At 33.8% G+C, this 25234-nt stretch overlaps 1 protein-coding gene across 1 annotated transcript in view; it reads left to right on the top strand.

The window, feature by feature from the left end:
• The first annotated feature begins 1347 nt into the window (after positions 1-1347).
• The window catches only part of LOC126020222 (netrin receptor DCC-like), a 285747-nt gene continuing 261860 nt past the window's right edge, over positions 1348-25234 (top strand). Inside the window, exons 1-3 of the mRNA XM_049781676.1 lie at positions 1348-1420; positions 2080-2230; positions 4439-4575. Coding sequence (XP_049637633.1) covers positions 1348-1420; positions 2080-2230; positions 4439-4575 — 361 coding nt within the window. The remainder of the gene's footprint in view (positions 1421-2079; positions 2231-4438; positions 4576-25234) is intronic.

The following is a 25234-nucleotide window of genomic DNA, read 5'->3' as shown; positions in this document are numbered from 1 at the left end:
AACCGATGAATGGCTAAAGAAATGTGGTACGAATACACAATGGAATATTATGCACCTGTCAGGAGAAATGGAGTCATGACATTTTCCTATACATAGATATACATGGAATCTATTATGCTGAGTGAAATAAGTCAGAGGGAGAGAGATAGACACAGAATAGTCTCACTCATCTATGGGTTTTAAGAAAAATGAAAGACATTTTTGCAATAATTCTCAAAGACAAAAGAGTGGAGTGCTGGAAGGTCCAGCTCAGGGCATGAAACTCACCACAAAGAGTGATGAGTGCTGTTAGAGAAATAATTACATTGAGAACTATCCTAACAATGTGTATGAATGAAGGAAGTAGAAAGCCTGTCTCGAGTACAGGTGTGGGTGGGATGGGAAGGAGGGAGATTTGAGATTGGTGGTAAAAATGTTGCACTGGTAAAGGTGGGTGGTTGTTGTTTTTTTTTTTTACAGTGAAATCTAATATTTATTTCTTTCCTTCAGCTCCAGACCTTTCTTTTTTTTAATTTATTTATTTTTATTTAACCAACTTGATTACATACATGATTGTGTTTGGGTTTCAGTTATGTAAAGAACACCACCCATTACCAGTGCAACATTCCCATCACCAATGTCCCAAATCTCCCTCCTCCCCACCCGACCCCCGCCTGTACTTTAAACAGGCTCTCCATTTCTCTCATACATTCTCAATATTAGGACAGTTCAAAAATGTAGTTATTTCTCTAACTAAACTCATCCCTGTTTGCGGTGAGCTTCATGAGGTGAGCTGTAACTTCCAGCTCTTTTCTTTTTTGTGTCTGAAAATTATTATTGCAAGAATGTCTTTCATTTTTCTTCAAACCCATAGATGAATGAGACCATTCTGAGTCTTTCTCTCTCTCTCTGACTTATTTCACTCAGCATAATAGATTCCCTGTACATCCTTAACATGACTGAAATCCTACAACTACAATCATATTTGTAATCATGGTGTTTAAATAAAGATAAAAAATAAAAAATTGTAACTTTTTATATCATCCCCCAACTTCTGATACAAAATAAACAAAGCAAAGGAAGTAGAATAGATGCTCATTTATGTTAAATGAATATAAAATGGGTGTAATAACAAGTTTCAAATGAAAACATTTAAAAATGTTACTAGTAATGCAGTTTTACCACATTCTCTTGAAGGAGATAGCAGCTACTCAACTTACAAAAATAAAAATGGCTTAAAGCAAAGAAGTAATTTTCATTTATTTAAATAGAAAAATATCAGATCATTCCAATAGTTCACCCATAAACTACCAAATGATACATGAAACTTAAAATAGCACTAGCATCTAGATAAGCATTCCTACAAGCATGCAACCTGTAAAAAGGAGTCTGAATAAAGGAGCTTCTTCTTCTCAGCAGTCTGAATTTGTACCATCTCTAAGTCAGCTGCTGCTACAAAACAAAAGCTGCATGCTTGGTTTACTTTTGCCTACTGATACAAAAACAGAAATTCCCCCTGATTTTTCGTTACTGAAACTGATGCTAATGTTGCCTTTTGTAAAAGTGAGATAGAAGGTTGGAGATAAACTTTTGGAAAGAAGTGAAATCGGGGTGGAGCAGTGGGTAGGATGTTTACGCTGCATACTGCCAACCCTGGTTTGATCCCTCTCTACCACATATGGTTCCCTGAGCACCAGCAGGAGTGATATCTGAGCTTAGAGATAGAGGTAAGCCCCAAATCAAAAGGTAAAAAATAAAATAGTGCAAACTATATTTATATATTTTGTTGCCTATCAAGAATAGCCCATTTGACTACTAGACTCATATTTTACCATCTGCCATTATATAATGGTGCCATTGAACCCCAACACTTTTATATCTAATCTTAGGCACTGAAGGTTGAAAACTTATTTGGGGGCATCTATGCCTTACGTTTAAAAAGTGGCATCTTTCCATTTCTCTTTTTATTGGTGTTTTGGTACAATAAAATTGTAAAAATGTTATGCTTACACTCTTTATATCTAGTTATGTTATAGTACTTATATATTTGTATTATATTATTTTAAATAAAGTATATAATCACATATTTTCTTCTTACAGATCCAGGACTACACAGGCAACTCTATTTTCTACAAAGACCTTCCAATGTTGTGGCAATTGAAGGAAAAGATGCTGTTCTGGAATGTTGTGTTTCTGGTTATCCTCCTCCATATTTTACCTGGATTCGTGGAGAGGAGGTCATCCAACTCAGGTATTATTAATTTTTTTGTTTTGTTTTATTTTTGGAGAATGCCTGGCTGCACTCAGGAATTACTCATGGATTTGCATTCAGAAATTGCTCCTGGCAGGCTTGGGGATCATATGGGATGCCGGGATTTGAATCACAGTCTTTCCTGTGTCGACTGCATGCAAGGCAAATACTCTTCCACTAGATTATCTCTCAGGCCCATCAACTCAGGTATTATGAATGCATTACCTTTGTGAAAGAAATGACACTTTTTTTTACTTTGACATTAATGCCTACAATTTTTTTAATAATAATTTATCATTTACCCAACAGATAGTTTATAAAACACATTTAACCACTGAACTTAAGGAGTGAGAAAAAATTAAAAGACACAAAATCATTTTCAAGGAGATTTTATATCTGTAAGTCACTATTAAGATGAAGCCTCCCCTGAAATGTCATAAAAGAATTCTCATCATATAGATCTTTGATAGAGTTTACGTTGTATGTTTATGCAGTTTAATTTTTGCTTTTACTATTTATGGGTGAGAATATTTAAATTTTGGACATACTTAGTTCTATGGAAGGTTTGCTCTTGACTCTGCATTGGCCATGCTCGGGGAACAGTATGTAGTACTAATTATATAAACTAAGGTTGTGAGCTGCATGCGAGATCTGCCAATACTATCTCATCAGCCTCTCTATGGGTTTTGATTTTTGCTTTGTTTTTAGTTTTGAGCCATATTCAGCAGTGATCAGAGCTTATGCCTGGCTCTGCAGTCTATCACTCCTCATGGCATTACCATATATGATGCTGGGGATTACATTTATGTTAAAGACATCAAGGCATGTGACTTACACACTGTACAAATACATTAGTCCTCTGATCAGTTTTTGAATCTTCAAGTATATCTATTGTATATATTAATAATATCTATTATAACTATTTTAACTGTGATAGTCAACACCACCACCCAGTCCTGTGAAGAGGGAAATATACTCACATGAGCAAGGATCCTTAAATTTACCATAAGAGTAGAGCCTGGTTTATTGAAAGCAGTGCTTTTTTAAGGGACCTGGGATCAAAGGCATTCTCAAGTAAGCATAAAATGTCAATGTTATAACTAGATGCAAGTACAAGCTTTTTAGAAACAAGCTGTTCTCTCATTCTCATGCCTACAAGAAGGCCACTTAAACCTTGACTTGCAGTCTGCTGATAGAAGTTTTCCATGTAAGTCTTTCCTGGTGTCTACATTCATCTATAAATAAATATATTAGATAAAACAAGGCAAGGGTCTCTGGCTGAGGCTTGCAGGACATTAATATTAAAGCTCAGTTGGGAAATTAACTCAATAGAATGGAACACTTAGGCTGAAGCACTGATTAAATGAATCTCACTTAAGTAATTAGTTTCATTGATTTTGAAGACTGGTGTGCTTCTTGTAAATACACTTACATAATATAATAAAATCTGTTCATGAAAATTAATTCATCTTTAAGTTTTATTTGCCTTAAAGATTTACTTATACAGCACTGTGTGGTATGGTGTCACTATACTTATGAAAATTAAAAAGAATGCAAAAAAATCTGTTCACCATTTGAGTTAGTGAGGATTTGTTTCCTAAATCCAGCCAGCCACATATTACTATTACAGTGTGAGATGGGACTTTGTATGAAGATTACTAAGTTAGATGTCAAGATACAGAACTTGACTTCCACAGCAGAGAACCACTTCTCTGTACCATGTGAACTAAACTGAGAAAAACTGAACTCTCCATAGTAGAGGTTCAAACCTACTTATCCTATGTCTCATTTTTCATAAAATAATAACTATACCCTGGTAAATATACTTTACAAAATGGAAATTATCTCCCAGTTGCAACCAAGGTTAATACTAATCCCCCTGAAACCTCGCAGTACTCATTGCAGGAGCAGTATCATACACGTGGAGAATTTCTTACCTATAAGCATACCTTTTTATTACAATAAACTGCAAGTTCATTCTGATTTTTGTCTCTGATCACTATAGAGAGACTTTTAATGAGAGTTGTTTACCTTGAGTGAATTTTTAGATAAATAAATATGACACTATCAAGCAAGCTTTCTATGATATACAATCACTTTCCTGTTTTATATGTTGAGCTATAGGAGAGTTCATTAATCCTCCATATCTTGTTTGGTACGCATCTATGTTAATCTGTTTTCTCAATTTAATATGCCTTTGTTTTTTAGGTCCAAAAAGTATTCTTTATTGGGTGGGAGCAACTTGCTTATCTCCAATGTGACAGATGACGACAGTGGAACATATACCTGTGTTGTCACATATAAAAATGAGAATATCAGTGCCTCTGCAGAACTGACAGTATTGGGTAAGTTATTGACTTGAAGTGAGTCCGCATTGTACTCTCTACATATTTTATAATAACATACATTTAAAATTCTCACCGCTAAAATGGTCTCTATATTTTTAATGATCATTGCAAATATCAATACTTGATACCTACTCTTGATATGCTTACATTAATATAAAGTGATAAAATGAAATATTTATTGTTCATTGACTAAATACTAGCTACACTATTCAGGAAGCACAAGTCAAACCTACTTATATTGATATTTAAAATATAGTAAATTATATATAAGAGGTTTCAAATCTTTGTGGAAATAAAATTAAAGAAATTTTGCAAAGAGAAAGTATGCTTGAATAGAAGTCAGATTTATTTTAGGATGAAATGTTCCCTGACATGATTATATACATTTATTTTATTGATATGAACATAATACAACAGATGTAACACAATTTTAAGTTTTGGAGGATTCAACAGGCTATGATCAGGGCTTACTCCTTCTGGGCTTTTTACTCAGGGCCCATATATGATGCGTTAGATCAAACCTAGGTCTGTTGCTTACAAGGCTAGCACCTTACCATTAATTTTATATCTCTGATAAATCCTTAAAGTCAAGTATTTTGAAGGAAAGTTTTTATAGCAAGGATTAATTAAAAAATTAAATATAGATAAGGTCATATTTAAAATGGTCTGGTCACCTGGTGTCATTACAAATTAATGATGCTTCTTTATTGTACATATTCTAACTCATATTGTATTATTTGAATCCTGTAGTTTTGTGACAGTGCCTAAATATTTATATTTCAATTTGCTTCTTTCTTATTACAAAAAAATGCTTACCATTATTTTTTCTCTGTGCAATAAGTCTTTTACCTTTTAAAGAAACCAGGAGAAATGATATTGTCTTCAAAAGTTATTCTGCAGAAAAGAAGAGGCATGATACACTGATTTTATCTGCTAAACTACATTACAGTACTATAATGCATAAATATTACACTGAGGATAGGCAAAGGATCTTCATTCTTTGATTTTAAATGTAACATTATTTTAACTAAATATCAACTGTTTTAAAAATGTTACCAGTTTTATTTTTTCTACTTTATATGGAAGTCTTTTGGTAAAACAGAAAAAAGAACATTCCCATTTTTTAACATCAAAATACATTAATGCAAAATGGTTTGCAAAGTGATTCAGAGAATGGCTTCTTACAAGAGAATAGAATTTTCTTGTAATGTGTATGACTACTGATCATAAAGTGAATGCAGTTATGGGATAAGTTTGAGTTATTGCTGATCATAGTTAAACTTTTAGATGCAAATTCATGATTTCAAATTTTATGTCAAATAAATGCAAACTATTTTGACATTAAAGTTCCATGAATATCTAAACCAAATATATAAATTCTGACTTTTGAAGGATAAACTAAGAAAGTAGCATTTATAGATAAATGGTATATATAGTGATACCCTATTTAATTACATAAAATAAAACCTTTTTTTTCTGACATATATGTATAATTTTATATAAACATGTAAGGAAAAATGAATAAATTTCTCTAGTATGCAGCTTCACCTTTATACCCTTGAGGTAAATAATTTCAATACTTTGGCATATTTTATTTCATAGTTTCCTCACTGAAGTATATATAAGTTATGTAGGTAAGAAGTACTAGAATATTTTTTTTACTTTTTTGTTTGTTTGTTTTGTTTTTGGGTCACACCTGGCAGCACTCAGGGGCTACTCTGGGCTCTAAGCTCAGAAATTGCCCCCGGCAGGCTTGGGGGACCCTATGGAATGCCTGGATTAGAACCACATTCCTTCTACATGCAAAGCAAACACCCTAATGTTGTGCTATTTCTCCGGCCAATTTTTTTTACATTTTTATTATTTCCAATGATGACTCTATTATTCCACTTCTAATTAGTTTTCATCAACTTTAAAATGTTATGTCATATTATTATATTTTACTATAATGTGGTACCTAGTATGTGGTACATAGATTTATACAATTATCTAAAACTTCAGTTTTGTGTCTATATATCTGCCTATATACTTAAGTATATGTGTATACATTACAAGCACATGAGGATACATGCAAATAAAATAGTCTTACTGAGTGCTACCATGCTATGCTATTTCTACTTTATAAGTTTCTTTGTGGAAGTTGAGTCACTGTGTCCCATAAATAAACATATTCTTAATCATTGTAGTATTTTACCAATTGAGAAATAAGAAAAATATTTAAGACATAGGGTGACTCAAATGTCAACTTTATTTTTAAAAAGCTGTCATTTAATATGTCGTTATTTCTGTGTGAGGGAGAGAGCCCCCCCCCCCCTGGTATTTGTCAGTGTGGATTGTCAGTGTGGAATGCGGAAGCCTTATTCTCTTTCTAGGTGGCTAATCGAAAGAGAACATTGGCTCCTTTTTTCACCAGATGGACTTTCAATAGACAAAGGCAGGGAAAAAGGTGAATTATTTTCTCCCAATATGATTTAGTCATATGTGTCATATATCTAACCACCTCAACTGCACTTCCCACTCTTCTTCAAGGCAGGACAAGCCTGGCATCAAGAAACATTGCTTTTATTAGGAATCAGACATACCAGATCCATTCCTAAGGAAGAAATTGTTAGTGATGTGTAAGAAGTGGTCCCTTCCCCTATGCCCAATAGTAGGGGCTACCAGTAACCCCTTTCTACCAATGAGGACATGGAGGTGCCAGAAAAATAGGAAACTACCCCCAGATTGTACAGCAAATCATTGGAAAATCTAGGCTTCACAGCCTAGAAGTTAGATTCCACCACCTCCTACCGCTGTTCTGCTGCCAATCCCTCAATGTATTTCTCATTTGTTTTTTTATTTCTGAAGCACATTTAGAATAAAGTGGGCTTGTGTGATGTAAATGAGATGATTCTAACATTTCATCTTACTTAGTAATTGTCTATTGTCATTTACTTCAGTTAAAATATATTAAAATACTGTAAAATTCTTGAAATAGCAGAGACTTTGGTAAGGGAGAAAGGATTATAATTGTTCTTTGAGAATAGGTTAAAGCAAATACCATACTCAAAAGTTTATATATATATATGTATATATATATCATAAGTGGTTTGTGTTACTGTTTGTTATTTGTCACTCCACAAATGTTATGTTTTTTTATTATCAGAACATGAAAATGAATATTTTATACTAGTCAGTGGTCAGTGCTTTTTGTTAAGAAATAAGATAATTAGTTTTAAATCCTCAGATAAAAATATTGAGTAAAAAGTATCACAAATATAAGCTGCATTTTTCAGAAACATGCATAAATAAATGTATTACTTCTCTCCATATCCTCGTTCAGGTGTATATTCTTCAATTCATCAGTGTGGAGTATTCTTTTATTGTTTTCAAGTTTATTTTCTAAAGCACTAATTTGGGGGTAGAGATATACTCCAAAGGGTTATGATGCAAGTCTTTTTATACAAATGACCTTAATCTCATCCCCAAAGCACGTGGTCCCCCTAACTCATTGGAGGATCTGAGCACTATCACAAGTAGTGTGACCCTAGAATCCTAGCATCAAAGGATCAGTGGCATTGTATGCTCAGGTGCTTGCATTGAACAATTGATTTTATTGGTCAAGATAGCAGCTATACTAGGTATGCATTTCAAAGATTTCTTTTAGCCTAAGTGTAATTTAATTGAAGATGTAATAATAGTACTACTCTGTCTATTAAACCCAGGATTTAAAATGCAGGTTGATGTACTAAAATATTTTATATAGCATTTGAATATTTGAATATAATAGTAAATTCCTTCTGCAATCTCAAGTTGAGATGGAAACTATAATTTATTACTTTGTTTTAAAGTAGAAAAATGAGAAAGAATTTGATAATAAGCATTATTCATATTTATTTTTTATCATTTTAAAAAGTTAAAGCGTATATTTAATATTTTATTAGGTAAAATCCTACAAGAGATCCAAGCAGGTCATTTCAAACCTTTAAGCATGTATTTTATTGGCCTTTCCACTCGTGGTCCTTTCTTATACTTAGACTTACTTTGAAAAGAAACCTGTATCAATAGATTTTTCAAGTACAGTATCATTTTATCTGAAGAAGATGAATAGCAATGTCATTTTTCTCAAAAAGCTTCAGGGTCAATATATGTTGACACAAATAATGCACTTCATTGTTCCATAACAAAACATTTTAGAGTAATGTATACTTGATAAGGTTAAGGGAAACCAGATCTGAAACAAATGAAATCTCAATAAACTGGCAAGTTGACTACTTAATAACAAGCATGTTAAGACCAAAGAAATAGTATCAGGGTTAAGATCAATGGTCTTGCAATTGGCTGACTCCAATCTACCACTAGCATCACATCATCTCAAACACATCTCTGGGAGGATCTCTGGAAGCTTCTGAGCATCAAAAGGTTTGTCCCTAGAAAAAAATAGCAACATCCTCAGAACCATAGTTTCTGAGCAGTTCTCTAGTTCCTAACCTTGAACTTCTGTTCCATTTGGCTAAGAATCCCTGGGAGAATATAACATGTAGCCCCTTTCTTGATAATCATGTGAATACATCTGATATGTCAGAATCTCTGGGAGAATATAACATGTAGCCCTTTCTTGATAATCATGTTAATACATCTGATATGTCAGAATAACTGTCAATATAAGCTCAGTGGAAATATTTTTTTGTGTATACATTACACTAGGATCTGAGAAAGCTGCAAAACACGGTTTCCCATGGGCATGAAGTATAGATACAAATATTTTCATCAAATGTCTACAAATTGATGTGTACAAATTGATGCTACAAATTTTATATTGGTCATATAAGACCATTTTTATGATATATTACAGTGTGAGTAGAGGATTTTCTGTATTGCTTATAAATTTAGACTCTCTGAAGACATCAAGAGTTAATGGTCTTTGCTCTGATTAAAGATAAAACCTCAAGCAGTGATGACTGGGGAAGTCCTGAATGTATCTGTCAACAGCAATATGCTTTATTCAAGAGGGTTTAAATCCTTAGCACTACAGATGCATTTTAAACTACTTAAAATAACAAAAGATTGAATTGTTTTTATTTTATAAATGCACATTTTTTTGCTCAGGAATTAAAATCACCATATCTGAACATATTCAATTTTTTTCCATTTTTTCCATTTATCAGAAAGCACCCCTTTATACACATATACATCTACATTAGAGAAAGAATTAACACCTGAATTAAAACAGAATAAATACAAAAATGCATGGTTTAAAACATTGAACTATCTTGGACTATGAGAAACCTCACCTTCTTCAGGTCCTATAAACTATTCTTTTACATACAGAAGGGAATATATAAAAAGCTCAAGTGTTTATAAATTTTTTTTTAATTTTTTTCTTTATTTTAACATTTTTATTACAAATATGATTGTGATTAGGTTTCAGTCATGTAAAGAACACCCCTTCACCAGTGCAACATTCCCACCAGCAATGTCCCAAATCTCCCTCCATCCCACCCCCACCTGTACTCCAGACAGGCTTTCCAGTTCCCTCATTCATTCACATGATTATGGTAGTTCTCTGTGTAGTTATTTCTATAACTGCATTAACCACTCTTTGTGGTGAGCTTCATGAAGTGAGCTGGAAGTTCCAGCCTTCCTCTCATTGTCTCTGAGGATTGTTGCAAAAATGACTTTTATTTTTCTTAAAACCCATAGATAAGTGAGACTATTCTCTCTCTCTCTCTCTCTCTCTCTCTCTCTCTCTCTCTCTCTCTCTCTCTCTCTCTCTCTCTCTCTCTCTCTCTCTCTCCCTCTGAGTTATTTCACTCAGCATAATAGTTTCCATGTACATCCATGTATAGGAAAATTTCATGGCTTCATCTCTCCTGATGGCTGCATAATATCCCATTGTGTATATGTACCAAATTTTCTTTAACCATTTGTCTGTGGAAGGGCATCTTGGTTGTTTCCAAAGCCTGGCTATTGTGAATAGTGCTGCAATAAATATAGGTGTGAGGAAGGGGTTTTTGTATTGTATTCTTGTGTTCTTAAGGTATATCCCTAGGAGTGGAATAGCTGGATCGAATGGGAGCTCAATTTCCAGGTTCTGGAGGAATCTCCATATTACTTTCCATAGAGATTGGACTAGACAGCATTCCCACCAGCAGTGGATAAGAGTTCCTTTCTCTCCACATCCCTGCCAGCACTGATTATTCTCATTCTTTGTGATGTATGCCAATCTCTGTGGTGTGAGATGGTATCTCATCGTTGTTTTGATTTGCATCTCCCTGATGATTAGTGATGAGGAGCATTTTTTCATGTGCCTTTTGGCCTAGAAATTTTCAAAGCAGAAATAAAAATATATACTACACATATCCATGATATACTTCTCAATTATACCTTTATCTATATCCCCCCAAAATGTTGACCTGAGCTGGCATGAACTGACTCTCGATACAAATAAATTTGTTGTTCAGCCTTTTGCACAAAATGGAAAACTTGAAATGAACTATGAGATTTTTATATCATTTTCCTCATTATCGGATCATAAAAATTTCAGTGATGTTTGAGTTTTAATTTTTTCTTCCATTAAAATATCTCTGAGAAGTTTATTGAGGCAAGTTGTGCTCAAACTTATTAGATCCAAAAAATGATTTATAATCTCTAAGAAAATCTTTGTGCACTCTATAAATATAATTGTATCCTATAATTATAGTATAAATATAATCTTACAATCTTTAATGAAAGTCTAAATGTTAGTTCCAAACATTAAAACCAAATAAAATGTGAGATTATATTATCAATATTAAAATAGACCATATATTCTTTTCATATCAATGTATCTTTATCTCTGAAATATGGAAAGCAACCACTAGTCCCCATAAAATAGGTTACCTACACATTGCCATGAATAAAAGAAGAGTCATATAGATATAACCGAATGTTATAAAAAATAACCACTTTGGCAGTACTTTTTTGTAATAAAGCTACAGGCCAAAGACATATACTAGGATGTAAATTTTTTGACTTGCATGTGGCTGATCCTGGTTTGAATCCCTGAAACAAAATATAGTTTCCATTGTACTGACAGAGTTATCTTCTGAGTACAGAGCAAGGAGTAGAACCCCTGAGCACCATCATGTGTGGTGCAAAATTTTTCCTGCCACCAATAAAAAGAAATACGAACATGAAATTAGATTGGTTGTTTATAAGGTAAATTGTGACACATTTTTTATATCTAAATTTCCAGTATTTTCCTACAGCATATTTATTATGCTTTCTTTCGCAGCTAGATTTTGAGAAATAAAAAACAAATGCAGCTGATCTTACATCTTGTGCTCTCTGACATCCTTGGCTCATTTTCTGATTTGTCTGAGTTTTAAATCTAAGAAATAGTATTGATGCATCAAAATATGTTATGTAACTTTGTATCAAAATATTTCACAAGCTCTCCAGTGAAACTCATATTTGTTTGCTTGTTTCGTAAACCACTTATGGCTGCGTTGTTCCTCTTATACTTCTTAGGACGGAGCCTTAACCCTCAATGTGACTCTCTCTGGAAATAGGACCCTTTTGGGAGGTAATCATGATTAAATGAGTTTATACACATCTGTACAGGGACATAATCCAAAGTTATGTCTTTGTAATGAAAGGAGATTAAAGTAGGTGGGCAGGTAGATAGGGAAGTCCCTTGTCCCCCTGCCAGTGAATCCTTTCTTCCCCCATTTCACATATGTCACACAGAGTCACCCCTACTGCTACTAAAATGTCCTCACAATACCCACAGAGAAAAGCTTCCACTTCCTTGACATAGAAGGAAGGTGCTGCTTGCAAGTCAAGGAGAGGTTTAGCCACTAACAACCAACCTTACTAGCACTTTGTTCTTTGATTTCCAGCATTTAGAATTTGGCAAAACAAATTAAAATCTTTTAAACCATTCTGGTCTCTAATATTTTATTATGTCTATTAATTTGCTCTATTAGAATTAAGAAAGAATAGGTACTCAATGTATCATACCATTAAAAGTTTCTGAGCCAGTTTTACTTAGACACATAACACAATGTCTTACTTGTCTAAAGCTAGTCAGATTGGTACCTTCTGCCTCCGTCCTGTCAGTGAGTTAATCATGGAGGAGACAAACACATAAGGAAACAAACAAGCATACAAAGATTGCCCAAGCTTTGGGGTTCCCTGGGAAACCATCCCATTGGGCCATTTATTCAATAGAGTATTGCTCCAAAATCTAGGCTCCAATTGAACACTTAAGCCGTTAATTTTGTTGACAATATTCCACTGCATATACATATACAAAAGATCTATGAAGGTCAGAGGCCTAGATATTTTACATAGCTAATTGTGGGAATTCATAAAGTCTAAAGTTATTACAATTCCCTATTTATTTTTGCTTATGTTGTCCTATAAATATAAAAGCCACTTAATAGTCCTATTCTGTATTTGCCTTGTATATATTTATAGCGGGCAGATACTTGTCTTCAATTCTATTTTTTTCTTGCTCTTCTGTTCTTTCCTGGAACATATTTGAAAACTTTTGCATTCTTTGCATATATGTTGGCATTTTTTCTTTGGTTGGGAAGAATTCCCACCATTACCAACATATTTTCCTTATCACTACTATTTTAATCTTAAATATCTAGAAGTGTGAAGTCTGTCCTTTTTCAATAGTCATGAATAAAACTAATTTATTTGTTTATATTGTAGATAATGCATAGTTATACTAATTATATTTTAGATCCAATAATTTTAAGTAATATGTCTCAATTTTAATAGTATAGAATTAGTAACAAATAAATTGCTTTTTATTCTTTTTCTAAATAACTTCTTCGATGAACTCTATAAATTTATTGAATTACGTTAAGCACATAACTATTTATACATCATCAATGATTAGAAGATCTAGTAGTGTAAAGAAAGTAGACAATTAAAAATTGATACTGGCTGGGAAGAGAGCACTGGAGTCAGAGGCACATGATTTGCATGTGTAAGATCCTAGCTGGATTCTTGGCACTACATGTTTTTTACCTCCGCATGGCTAGTGTAGCAGTGGAGATTCATCAGCACTGTAGTGAGCACATAACTATTTATACATCATCAATAATTAGAAGGTCTAGTAATGTAAAGAAAGTAGACAATTAAAAATTAATACTGGCTGGGAAGAGAGCACTGGAGTCAGAGGCACATGATTTGCATGTGTAAGATCCTAGTTGGATTCTTGGTACTATATGTTTTCTACCTCCGCATGGCTAGTGTAGCAGTGGAGATTCATCAGCACTGTAGTGAGGTGACCTTATAAGTTCCAGGGTATGAGTTTGCACTTTGGTGGCAATTGTGACATTAGTTAGTTCTTCTTTTTGATTATGAATAGTTTTTTCTAAAAGAAGAAACTGAAAGTCTTTTTCTTTTTTGCCATTTTCTTTCTTAGAATAAGTTATGCATCTGCCACCTAATACATAAGCAATGCAAAGTTTAAGTAAGTTTTGTGTCAAGTCAACTGTACTAGGCTTTCAACACCCTTGGAAGAGAGTAACTGAAAAATATATTCTTCTACCCACCATATGTGATTTTTTATTTGTATGCCTTTCTCTAAAGTGGTTAACATTTTGGTTTAAGTATTTGTGATATTTATTAGTGGTGATTTTTTATTGAGACATAATTAATGATATATTTATAAAATGATTCTTTAGGTAAGTTTATGCTGATCATTCTTCACAGAGTAATTGTAAAACATCTTGAAATAAGTTAAGGGAGTGATTATATACGTATAATATATGCATATATAATATATATAACAATTTGTATTATATAATATATGCATAATATATTGAATTAAAACCAATAAAAATCATTAGCTATTTTCCTCATCTAAATTTTGCTGTCTTGGTGCTGGAGATATAACATAGAGGTAAAGCACTTGCCTTGCATGCAGAAGGACTGTGGTTTGAATCCCAGCATCCCATAGAGCCCCTGAGCCTGCCAGGAGTGATTTCTGAGTGTAGAGCCAGGAGTGACCCCTGAGCACTGCTGGGGGTGACCCCAAAACCAAAAAAAATTTGATTTCTTATCATAGTTATTTTTCTTAACTGGGATGACTGCTTTTACAGAATTATGCAAATATCCCAAAGAAAATAAATCTAAACCATCCTACTGAATATATAGATGTGTTCAAAGAAAAGACAAAGTTCATGTTATTAGCAATAAAATAATTATTATAATTATACCTGCAGCCAAAATACTATTTGAATAATTTTTATAATTTATTTTATATCATTTATTTGAAAGGCTAGTATATGAACTCTCCTTTCCTCTTCTACTGGAGAACATAAGTTTAGCAGTGTTTTTAATTTATCCTTGAGATATTAATGAATTTCTTTCTTACTTGGACAGATAAGAATATAGAAAGCACAGAGGGAAAGGAGAAGTTTAGATACTAATTTAGAGCATTAAAAAAGGCAATCAAAGCTTTGATTTTAATTAGACCTAAGACTCGACAAGGTGAATTGACCATCTGTGGTTTAGATGGAGTACTGCTGACAATGTTGGAAGCAGCCCTGAAGAATGTTATTGGTCAAAAGTTGTCCCAAACTACCAGATTACAGGCCATTCCAGAGGGAGTTTGACTTTGCAATAGGATTTAAAATAAATTAGCAGAGTATGTATTAATTAAGGCTATAAAGAAAGCATGAGTTGTTCTGGCCACTGTGTTCAGTCTAAGAAGCAAAGCACTTTCTCTCTCTCTCTCTCTCTCTCTCTCTCTCTCTCTCTCTCACCCACACACACACACACACACCCTCTCTTTCCTACTCCTTCTCCATATATAAGTATATATGTGTGATATGTAGGTATATATCATAATATGATTTTGATTTATTATTCAGTTCATCTAAATATAATTGTTACATTAATATACCTAGAAATTGTTAGGTTCTTGCTAGCAACCCAGTGATTGGACAAAGAGACCACTTGGCAATGCAAGTCAGAAAGCAGGGTTTATTAAGCCATCATGTTGAGGTCCAACCACTCCTGTTCAGCAGGATGTAGGTTAGGCCCTTGGCTCAGTGTCTATAGAGTTTTTATAGTCACTGACATCTTGCACATTGTTTAGTTAGCTTCAGGAAACAGATAGCAAAGACTACACATTTAGCATAACACAAGTAAGATAATTCAAATAGATCAAGGCCACCCTAGACAAAGCATGTCCCCCAGGCCCGGATGTGGGAGAGTAGACATGGATAAATGTTTATGGAGGCATCATAGGCATCTATCAGTATCAGTTTTTGTGCCTCCCTGATGCCTTTTTTCTTCTAGGAAGGTTGGTAGGCTTTATTTCCCCATGTCAGCCTGACCTCTGGCAATTTATTTGAGCAGAAAGGCATAGTTAAAGCATAGCCTAGGGCCTAACCAGCTAGGCATATCAGTCTGTTTGTGAATGTGAGGTTGGCCTGAGCCCACCTCTTCTTACCTTTTCTCCTTTTCACTAGATCATACTTAGGAATCTTGCTCAGTGGCTCCACTAGAACTAGGAGCTGCATGCACAGTGCCAACTCTTTCCTTAACAAATGCTACTAGTTTGGCCCAAAAGTCAGCAGGAGAAACAGGATTATTAAGGGGCCGGCTAAGGTGGATATCAGGGTGGCCAGCCATGGGGAGTCATTGAACCAAGACTCAAACTATCCTTCCTCAGCCTCCCCTGCTCGTTTTCTCTGTATGAGACCTTCCTTATTTTGGCCATGTTTTCTCGTACCATCCCTGTGATATCTGCATAGAAACAAAACTCTTCCCCTAGCTCGGGACAAAGCCCACCTTGCTTCATGAGAACCAAGTTCAGATCTCTGCGATTCTGCAGAACAACCTCGGATAAAGAAGTTAGGGACTTTTCCAGGGCAGCCACAGATTTTCAAAAAGGTCTATGTCCTCATCTACTGCTGACTTTAGGGCATTCAAACCTTTCTCATGATAGACAATAGAGGCAGTGCCTGTTCCTGCTCCTGCCAATTCCAGGAGGAATTGTGGCCACCATGATGGCAGTAAAGGGCTCTCTTTTCCTTCTTAAAAGCGGGAACTCCTCAAGGTCTGGGTTGGTCTCTTTTGGGCATGATCTCAGCTGTCCTTACAGAGTCATCTTTATAAGATGATTATATTTGAGCAGGGAACCACTCCAGTATCTGTTAATTCATCCTTCAGATTTATCCTTTTAAGACCAAGGCTCTACCACCACCTTGTGGCAGTGTACTAAGGGCAAACACACTTCTGAAAGTTTAGAATTTTCTATGAAGGCTTTCTATTTTTGATAGGTATTATTAGATTTATTTATGCACTTACAAATAGATATTGAAAATGTAATGGTTTCTAGTCCAGTACTTTAAAAAGAGATTTATGTATGTTTGATTTATTTTACTTCACTTACCAGATCATTTTTCATTTAGAAAGTGTACAAAGTTTTCAGTATAACTACAGATGTGAGCCAGCTTCTCAGATCATGGTCAATTTTTGAACATTTCATCAGCTCATAATAAATATAAAACCATGTTGTTTTCACTTCCATATTGCTTCTTCTTCAAATTGCTCTTCAAACACCAGTCTGCTTGTCTTTATAGAATTTCTTTAAAGAGTATAGTATTTTTGTAATGTTTAATACCTAGAACACATATTAGTACTTAATTTATTTTTATGACTAAATAATATTTCCTCATATATATATATATATATTATGTTTTATATATAATTGGATTGTCTGTATCTTTTGACTATTAAGTTTACTTGCTTGAGAAAATTCTATACACATTTTTATTTACAAGTGCTTTCAGTTTCTAGTTTAATACCAAGGGATGATATTACCACTGTTTCCCAAATACAAGTTTTCTAAGTTTGTTTACCATATTGTACTGTAATTAGCAATGTGTGAGTGTTTCTGCTTTTGTATACCTTAACCAATGCTTGTATTAAGGCAAAATTTTAGCCAGTCTAGAAGGAAAGAAGTCATTGTGAAATTGATTAGTATTGGTCTAATTGCAGGTGTTGTTGGTTACCTGTTTAAGTGTTTAATAAGCTTTTGTTTATATTCCTTCAGAAGAGATGTTCATTCATATTTTTGCTTATTTTTAATTCAGTTACTTATCTTTATCTTATTGAATTTCAATTGCTTTTTATGAACTAGTTAGTGAAGTAGACCACTTTTAGAGGAAGAGAATAAGTTAATCTATGAGTAACTTGAGTTACTGGATACATAGGTGAAATGTATTCATTGGCAAGGCTACTTTTTGTAATTTGTTCCTGTAATCTAAAGGCATGTCATATATATATACATATGTATATGTATATATATATGCTCTTTGATTATTAAATCTGACTCTTCACATCCCTTGTGACACCATCTGATTTCCCTATACTTTTATTTCTTTTACATTCCAAACAATGATACATAAATACTTTGTTTAGACAGCTTCCACGGAAGTCCTGAGTTTTCATCACACAGAACTCAGATTCATTTCTCAAGGGAAGGGATTGTATCTTTATCATTCTCATCTTCTTGGTATATTCTATAGTAGTTGCCATAAGCTATATATTTGGAAGTATGCATATTTTTCTTTCAAAGTTGAATTTTGATTTTAATCCTGAATTTGAATTTAAGTATGAGAAAAAGTCATGTTTTATTCATTTAGTTCTTCATGTAACCAAAAAAAATTATATTTAATCCTCAGAATCCAAGTTATCTTTCTCAATATCTATATTTTTGTTGTTCAAAAATATAAATGTAATTTTTAGTAATGGACATCAAGACAGAAAAATGTCCTCAATTGCAGCAGACATATTTTAATAATGACTTCCTATGAAGAACATTTTGAGTACAATTTCAAGATGCATAGAATGGAAAGTCAGAGAAGCACAACTACAAATTTAAGACAGACAACAAGTAAAAAAGAACATATCTCATATCTCATTTGATTATTATTATATTGTTAAACTTTTTACAAATACATTTTGGGGCCAGAGAGGTGGCACTAGAGGTAAGGTGTCTGCCTTGCAAGTGCTAGCCTAGGATGGACCAACCACGGTTCAATTTCTCCAGAGTCCCATATGGATTCCCAAGCTAGGAGCAATTTCTAAGCTCATAGCCAGAAGTAACCCCTGAACATCACTGTGGTCCCCAAAACAAATATTAAATAAATAAATAAACAAATACATTTTAAGGATAAACCAGTGAAAACGTCTTCCTGTGATGTTCTCAGTTTGAGAAATGTAGCTGTGAATAAAATTGAATTAAGTAGATGTGTACTACAGAACTTAGAATCTCTGGAGGCCAATAGGGAATCCTCTGTGTGATTGACAAAAGCTATTGAATAAGACTCTTCCCTTCTCTACATTTGGAGAGTGAAGGAGTGTTCTGGTTGATGATGAACTACTAGCAGCAGCAGACAAGTTATGCCACTATGGCTTTTATGTAGTTGCAAGTTGTTTTCTGTGGAAAACATACATTTCTGTGGAAGCATCCTACATAATTAAAAGGGGATTTTTTTTTAAACCAGGGTTAATGACTGTAGCCTAGTTTCTTATTCTTGCAGTTCAGACCCATTATGTGTTCTCTATGAAGCAACATGATTTCGTTTTAATCACAGCCCAGATCTTCCCTCCTGCTAACAAACATAAATGTGATATTTGTGACTTCGCATTCAGTAATTCTTTAGGGCACCAGCAAAGAAAAATAATTAGCCCAACTGATTAAATTATATAATTCAATTTTCCCTTGGTATGTTCTAACTGACATTCAAAATGTAGTTAGTGCATCGTTCTACTGAGTGCTCAGTAATAACACTTTATCATCAATTTACAGTGCATGAAAACAAAAGATATTTCAAATGAGCTGGAAGATGTCTGATTTGTGTGCATGTGTGTACGTGTGCGTGTGTGTGTGTGTGTGTGTGTGTGTGTATGTGTGTGTGTGTTTGATTCCTAAAGGATGGTTAGCCAGATAGAGTGGGGATGGTTCACGTAGAACTGAGTTCTTCTTTAGAATGATAATTTAGCTTGCAAAATACCTCCTTGGGAATTAGACTATCCAGAGTCATTATGTAGATATATGCAGAAAGTAGAGTGAAAGTAGGGACATTTTCCTTGCTTGAATGTAAAGCAATAATAATATAATAATAAACAAAAATTTGGTCCCAGAAGAAGATATCATTGAGTAAGTTTTTCTCCTTACTGTCTTTTCTCTCCTTCTCTATGTAAATAGAAGAATACATTTTGCCTAATTTTTCACTTTTACTGAAAACTGGTTAGTTTTATTTTTTAGCTCAATGTCTTATAAATGCTTTAAAATATCTGTAAAAGTGAGACTGGCATTCCAAAATTAAAACCAACAAAAATTGAGTTAGAGGTCCACAAATAAATATTAGGAAGTATAGGGAGAGGTGAGGTGTATAACATTAACACTACTACAAAAATTTGAATTAAAATATATTAAAATTAAAATATGAAACTATTTTTAGTGCTGAATAACTTTATATAGCATAGAACAGGTAAGGAAAAGAGCTGGATAGGAGGTTGTAATGGGGAAATACAGAATCTAAGTGTTTGTGGCCTTTTCACTTGTATCACTTGATTGAATTCTTGAAGTTCCTCTCTAATATACAGGATGAACATCTGAATGTGGCAAAAGACAAAGACAAAGATTAGGATTCAAAACAGGCCCAGGATATCTTCAGTTTTAGCCACTATACTAATGTGGGCTTAAGCAAGAAAATTTGTCAATAAAAGTACACTGAGCTCTTATGGTTTTCTGATAACTCTGAAGCTTTCCAGTTAAGAGATGGGCCATGTAAGAATATGTTATCAGGAGCCGGAGAGATAGCATGGAGGTAGTTTGCCTTTCATGCAGAAGGTCATCAGTTCGAATCCAGCGTACCATATGGTCCCCCATGCCTGCCAGGAGCAATTTCTGAGTATGGAGCCAGGAGTAACCCCTGAGCACTGCTGGGTATGACCCAAAAACCACCAATATATATATATACTTTAGGAATCAAACACACATATATATATATGTTATCAAGTGTGATTAGGCAAAATAATAATGTATACAATTAAGGGGTGGAAATTTAAGGCAAGATAACTGGTGAAATTTAATTCAAATTATTTTAATAAATATATCTGAATTGAAAAGAGCTCAGATTAGATAAAGAGATCAAAAGGCTAACAATGCAAAAAATAACCCTGCTGTAACAAGCAAAAAAATAGTAGTTTTTTCTTTTTTTTTTTTTAATTTTTTTTTTATTTAAACACCTTGATTACATACATGATTGTGTTTGGGTCAGTCATAAAAGGAACACCACCCATCACCAGTGCAACATTCCCATCACCCAAGTCCCAAATCTCCTTCCCCCCCAACCCCCGCCTGTACCCTAAACAGGCTCTACATTTCCCTCATACATTCTCAATATTAGGACAGTTCAAAATGTAGTTATTTCTCTAACTAAACTCATCACTCTTTGTGGTGAGCTTCCTGAGGTGTGCTGGAACTTCCAGCTCTTTTCTCTTTTGTGTCTGAAAATTATTATTACAAGGGTGTCTTTCATTTTTCTTAAAACCCATAGATGAGTGAGACCATTCTGCGTTTTTCTCTCTCTCTCTGACTTATTTCACTCAGCATAATAGATTCCATGTACATCCATGTATAGGAAAATTTCATGACTTCATCTCTCCTGACAGCTGCATAATATTCCATTGTGTATATGTACCACAGTTTCTTTAGCCATTCGTCTGTTGAAGGGCATCTTGGTTGTTTCCAGAGTCTTGCTATGGTAAATAGAGCTGCAATGAATATAGGTGTAAGGAAGGGGTTTTTTGTATTGTATTTTTGTGTTCCTAGGGTATATTCCTAGGAGTGGTATAGCTGGATCGTATGGGAGCTCGATTTCCAGTTTTTGGAGGAATCTCCATATCGCTTTCCATAAAGGTTGAACTAGACAGCATTCCCACCAGCAGTGGATAAGAGTTCCTTTCTCTCCACATCCCCGCCAACACTGTTTATTCTCATTCTTTGTGATGTGTGCCATTCTCTGGGGTGTGAGGTGGTATCTCATCGTTGTTTTGATTTACGTCTCCCTGATGATTAGTGATGTGGAACATTTTTTCATGTGTCTTTTGGCCATGCGTATTTCTTCTTTGTCAAAGTGTCTGTTCATTTCTTCTCCCCATTTTTTTGATGGGGTTAGATGTTTTTTTTCTTGTAAAGTTCTGTCAGTGCCTTGTATATTTTGGAGATTAGCCCCTTATCTGATGGGTATTGGGTGAATAGTTTCTCCCACTCAGTGGGTGGCTCTTGTATCCTGGGCACTATTTCCTTTGAGGTGCAGAAGCTTCTCAGCTTAATATATTCCCATCTGTTAATCTCTGCTTTCACTTGCTGGAGAGTGCAGTTTCCTCCTTGAAGATGCCTGTAATGTCCTGTAGTGTTTTGCCTATGTGCTGTTCTTTGAACAGACTAATTTTTGTACTTGCAGAAGAAGTCAAAGTTTGATGCAACATATTCCATTAAATTATATAAAATTGTATGAAATTTGAACTGAAATGAGCAAAGTTATGATAGCATAAATGACATGAGTAATTTTTAATTTAGTAAAATCATTGTTGAAAAAGGACACAATAAGATGCAAGCCCAGGAACAATATTAGTAAGTGGAACGAACTAATTTTTCACACACACAATAATGCTATAGTGTGAAGAAGTCTTTTGAATCTTGGGATAAATTGAAGACAAAAGAAAATGTAGAATTTTAGATACGGTTGTTTTTCACAAGATAGCAAAGCAATTAAGAATGAATATAACTATTGGCTTTATAAGGATAGGATTTAAAATGATTTCCGAGACAGAAGATAGATTATTTGAGTATGTCCTTAACTTTAAACAAAAAATTTAAGAAATATCCAAAATTACACATTTTCTTTGAGGGGTCGCACCCCATAATGCTCAGTAAGGGGTTACTCCTAACTCTGCACTTCGAAGTTGCTCCTGGCAGGCTCTGGGGGTGCCGAGATTAGAACAACCCACTGTCTGTCCTGGATAGAATGCAAAGCAAATGTTCTACTGCTGTGCTATTGCTCTGGCCTGAAATTACACATTTTCATTAAAGAGATGTCTATGAATTGATGACTGGTAGTAGTCAATTTATATTTTTCATAATATATGTTTAAAACTCTATTTTTAAAAAATAAAATAGGTTTTATTTCTGGAGTGATAATACTGTCGATAAGGCATTTGCCCTGTGTGCACTGATTGGGGTTCAAATCCTGGCAGCATATATGATCTCCCTGAGCACTGTAAGGAGTAAAACCAGTACACAGAGGCAGGAATAAATGCTGAGCATTTAAGATGTGTCCTAAATTAAAAAGAAAAGGTAAATTTTGAAAACTGGCATAAAGAATCAAGAACCAAAGCTTGAACACAATTTAGGTGTACAACTGTGTGTGACCCAAAAATGAGGGAGAAACTTGGCTGGAAAAAGAGAGAGAAAGAGACATAAAGACAGAGAGAGAAGATAGAATAGCAGAGATGAAACCCATACTGAATGTTCCCTGCATATGTTTACATAAAACTTATAGGATAAAGTTGGGATATTTTAAGCATGGATCAACAACTCCATCTCCCTCTGTGTTTACATTCACACACAAACACATATACAAGCTAAGTGCATTGCTGAATAATATGTAATGTATGATGAAAAATATGGTTTTGTTTCAGTTATTTGTCTTGGTCTAATATCTTTTACAAACCAGGTAACTTTGCTAATATATTTTTTTATCCTGGTTTTCAAACATTTTCTAAATATAGATGGATTCTGTCTCTATACTAGCTAGTTGTAAGCCTCTACTTCATATCAAGTGGCATAAAATATTTGAAGATCTCAAATATTGTGTTATTTGAATACCAATTTCTCCACAACTCTATAAAAATCTCATATGTTTATATTGTGCTATGATATTTATAAATATAGAATATCCATATATTCTTGCTTAATTTGCCCTCTTCCTAATGCTCCTATGACTTTGCATTGTTGGTGGCATTGTTTGCTTTGAAATTAGGAACTTAGACTTTTGACAAGAAACAATTGTCTTTCTACAATTTATGTGAATGATACTTAATATGGATAATTTTATACAGAGATAAATCTTTTTTATTTATATCTGTTTTCCTTCATTTCCAAACCCAATAGCAAAAGTTTTCAAAACAGTCTGCTATCCTAAAAAATAGTTTTATTAGTTTTAGTCTGAAATAGGTAAGTTATTAAAACACTATATATTCTGGGATACTAGATATAGAAGATATATAAAATTATTGTCATAAAAATTTAATTTCTATGACACTAAATCTTTTCATTATGTGTATATTATTTTCTTTTATTAGTGCTCCTAAAATATAGAAATTACTAAAAAGAAATATGCCTTTAAAGCTTTTTAGTAAATTACAACCAAACAAAAAAGAGCCATTGTTTCCAGTTAGTGCTGCCATGAAAGAAACTTGGGTTGGTACAAAAGTTTATCTCAAGGGTGATTTTTGCCTGTCCTTCCTTCTTAAAGACCTTTGTTCAGGGTATCAACAGACACAGCCTTCCTCTTTGCAATTTACCTGCTGATCAATCTCAAATTCAAATCATGACTTGCAATCATTTTTATTAGTTCTATCTACAGAGTATGTTAGAAACAATTTCAATTAGTGATTCTGAGTAATGAGATTCTTGTATAAGAATGGTATAGTTTGAATTCATCTTGAAACAATGAGCTACTATCTATTAAAAAGATTGAGGTGCAAATTCTATCTTGAAAACCTTGGCAAGTGGAAGAATTTATTGAAACAGAAGGAGACTTTTAAACAACTGTATGCAATCCTTCCCTTCTTTGTGGATTAATTGACATGGAGACTTAAATTTGTCATAAATATCTTTGTGAGTTATGCAAGCTATATGATTTAGCTCATATAAAAGGAACTTGCTTGGAGCCTTTTGCAACCAAATCACATTTGGTTGTCAGAGAGCTTATACTCCAGTGTTATAATGTGATTGATTTCAAAGAATTGATATAATTAAAGGACAACTGTCTCCAACTGTATGACCAGGAATAGAACAACAAAAATGACCATTTGCAGATTTACAGATTATATTTGTCCTAGTTAAAAAATATTTTGTTGCAGCATGGATATTGAGATTCTATGATAGGTGAAATAAACTAGGCACAAAAAAGGATGAATTTTGCATGATTCTGCTTAGCTGAGAGACATCTGAAGTAGTTAAATCATGAAATGGATTTGTGGGAAGGAGGCTGACAGGGACTTGGAAGAGTGAAATGGAGTCATCTCAACAGACATGAAGTTTCAATTAAACAGGATATGTAAGATGTAGACATCTGCTGTAAAACATTGCCTCATCATTAAATAGTTACATTTCAATTTTTTGAATACAATAACATTAAAAGCATAAAAATTCAAATTTTATGATATTTTTATTAAAGTGTACTTGAGTAATAAATTGTTGGAATAGGATATTTACAGTGAGAAATGTAAAAAAATATACTGATTGAGATATGATTCAGTTTTCAGGATTAATTTGAAGGAGCTGACAACAAAAGAATATTTGCACCATTTTATCTATTGCAGTAAGGCCTGGTCAATTCATGAGTGTGCTCCAAAA

The sequence above is a fragment of the Suncus etruscus genome, chromosome 10 (genome assembly GCF_024139225.1).
Source record: "Suncus etruscus isolate mSunEtr1 chromosome 10, mSunEtr1.pri.cur, whole genome shotgun sequence".
NCBI classification, from domain to species: domain Eukaryota; kingdom Metazoa; phylum Chordata; class Mammalia; order Eulipotyphla; family Soricidae; genus Suncus; species Suncus etruscus.
This window is presented reverse-complemented; position numbering and strand designations above follow the sequence as displayed.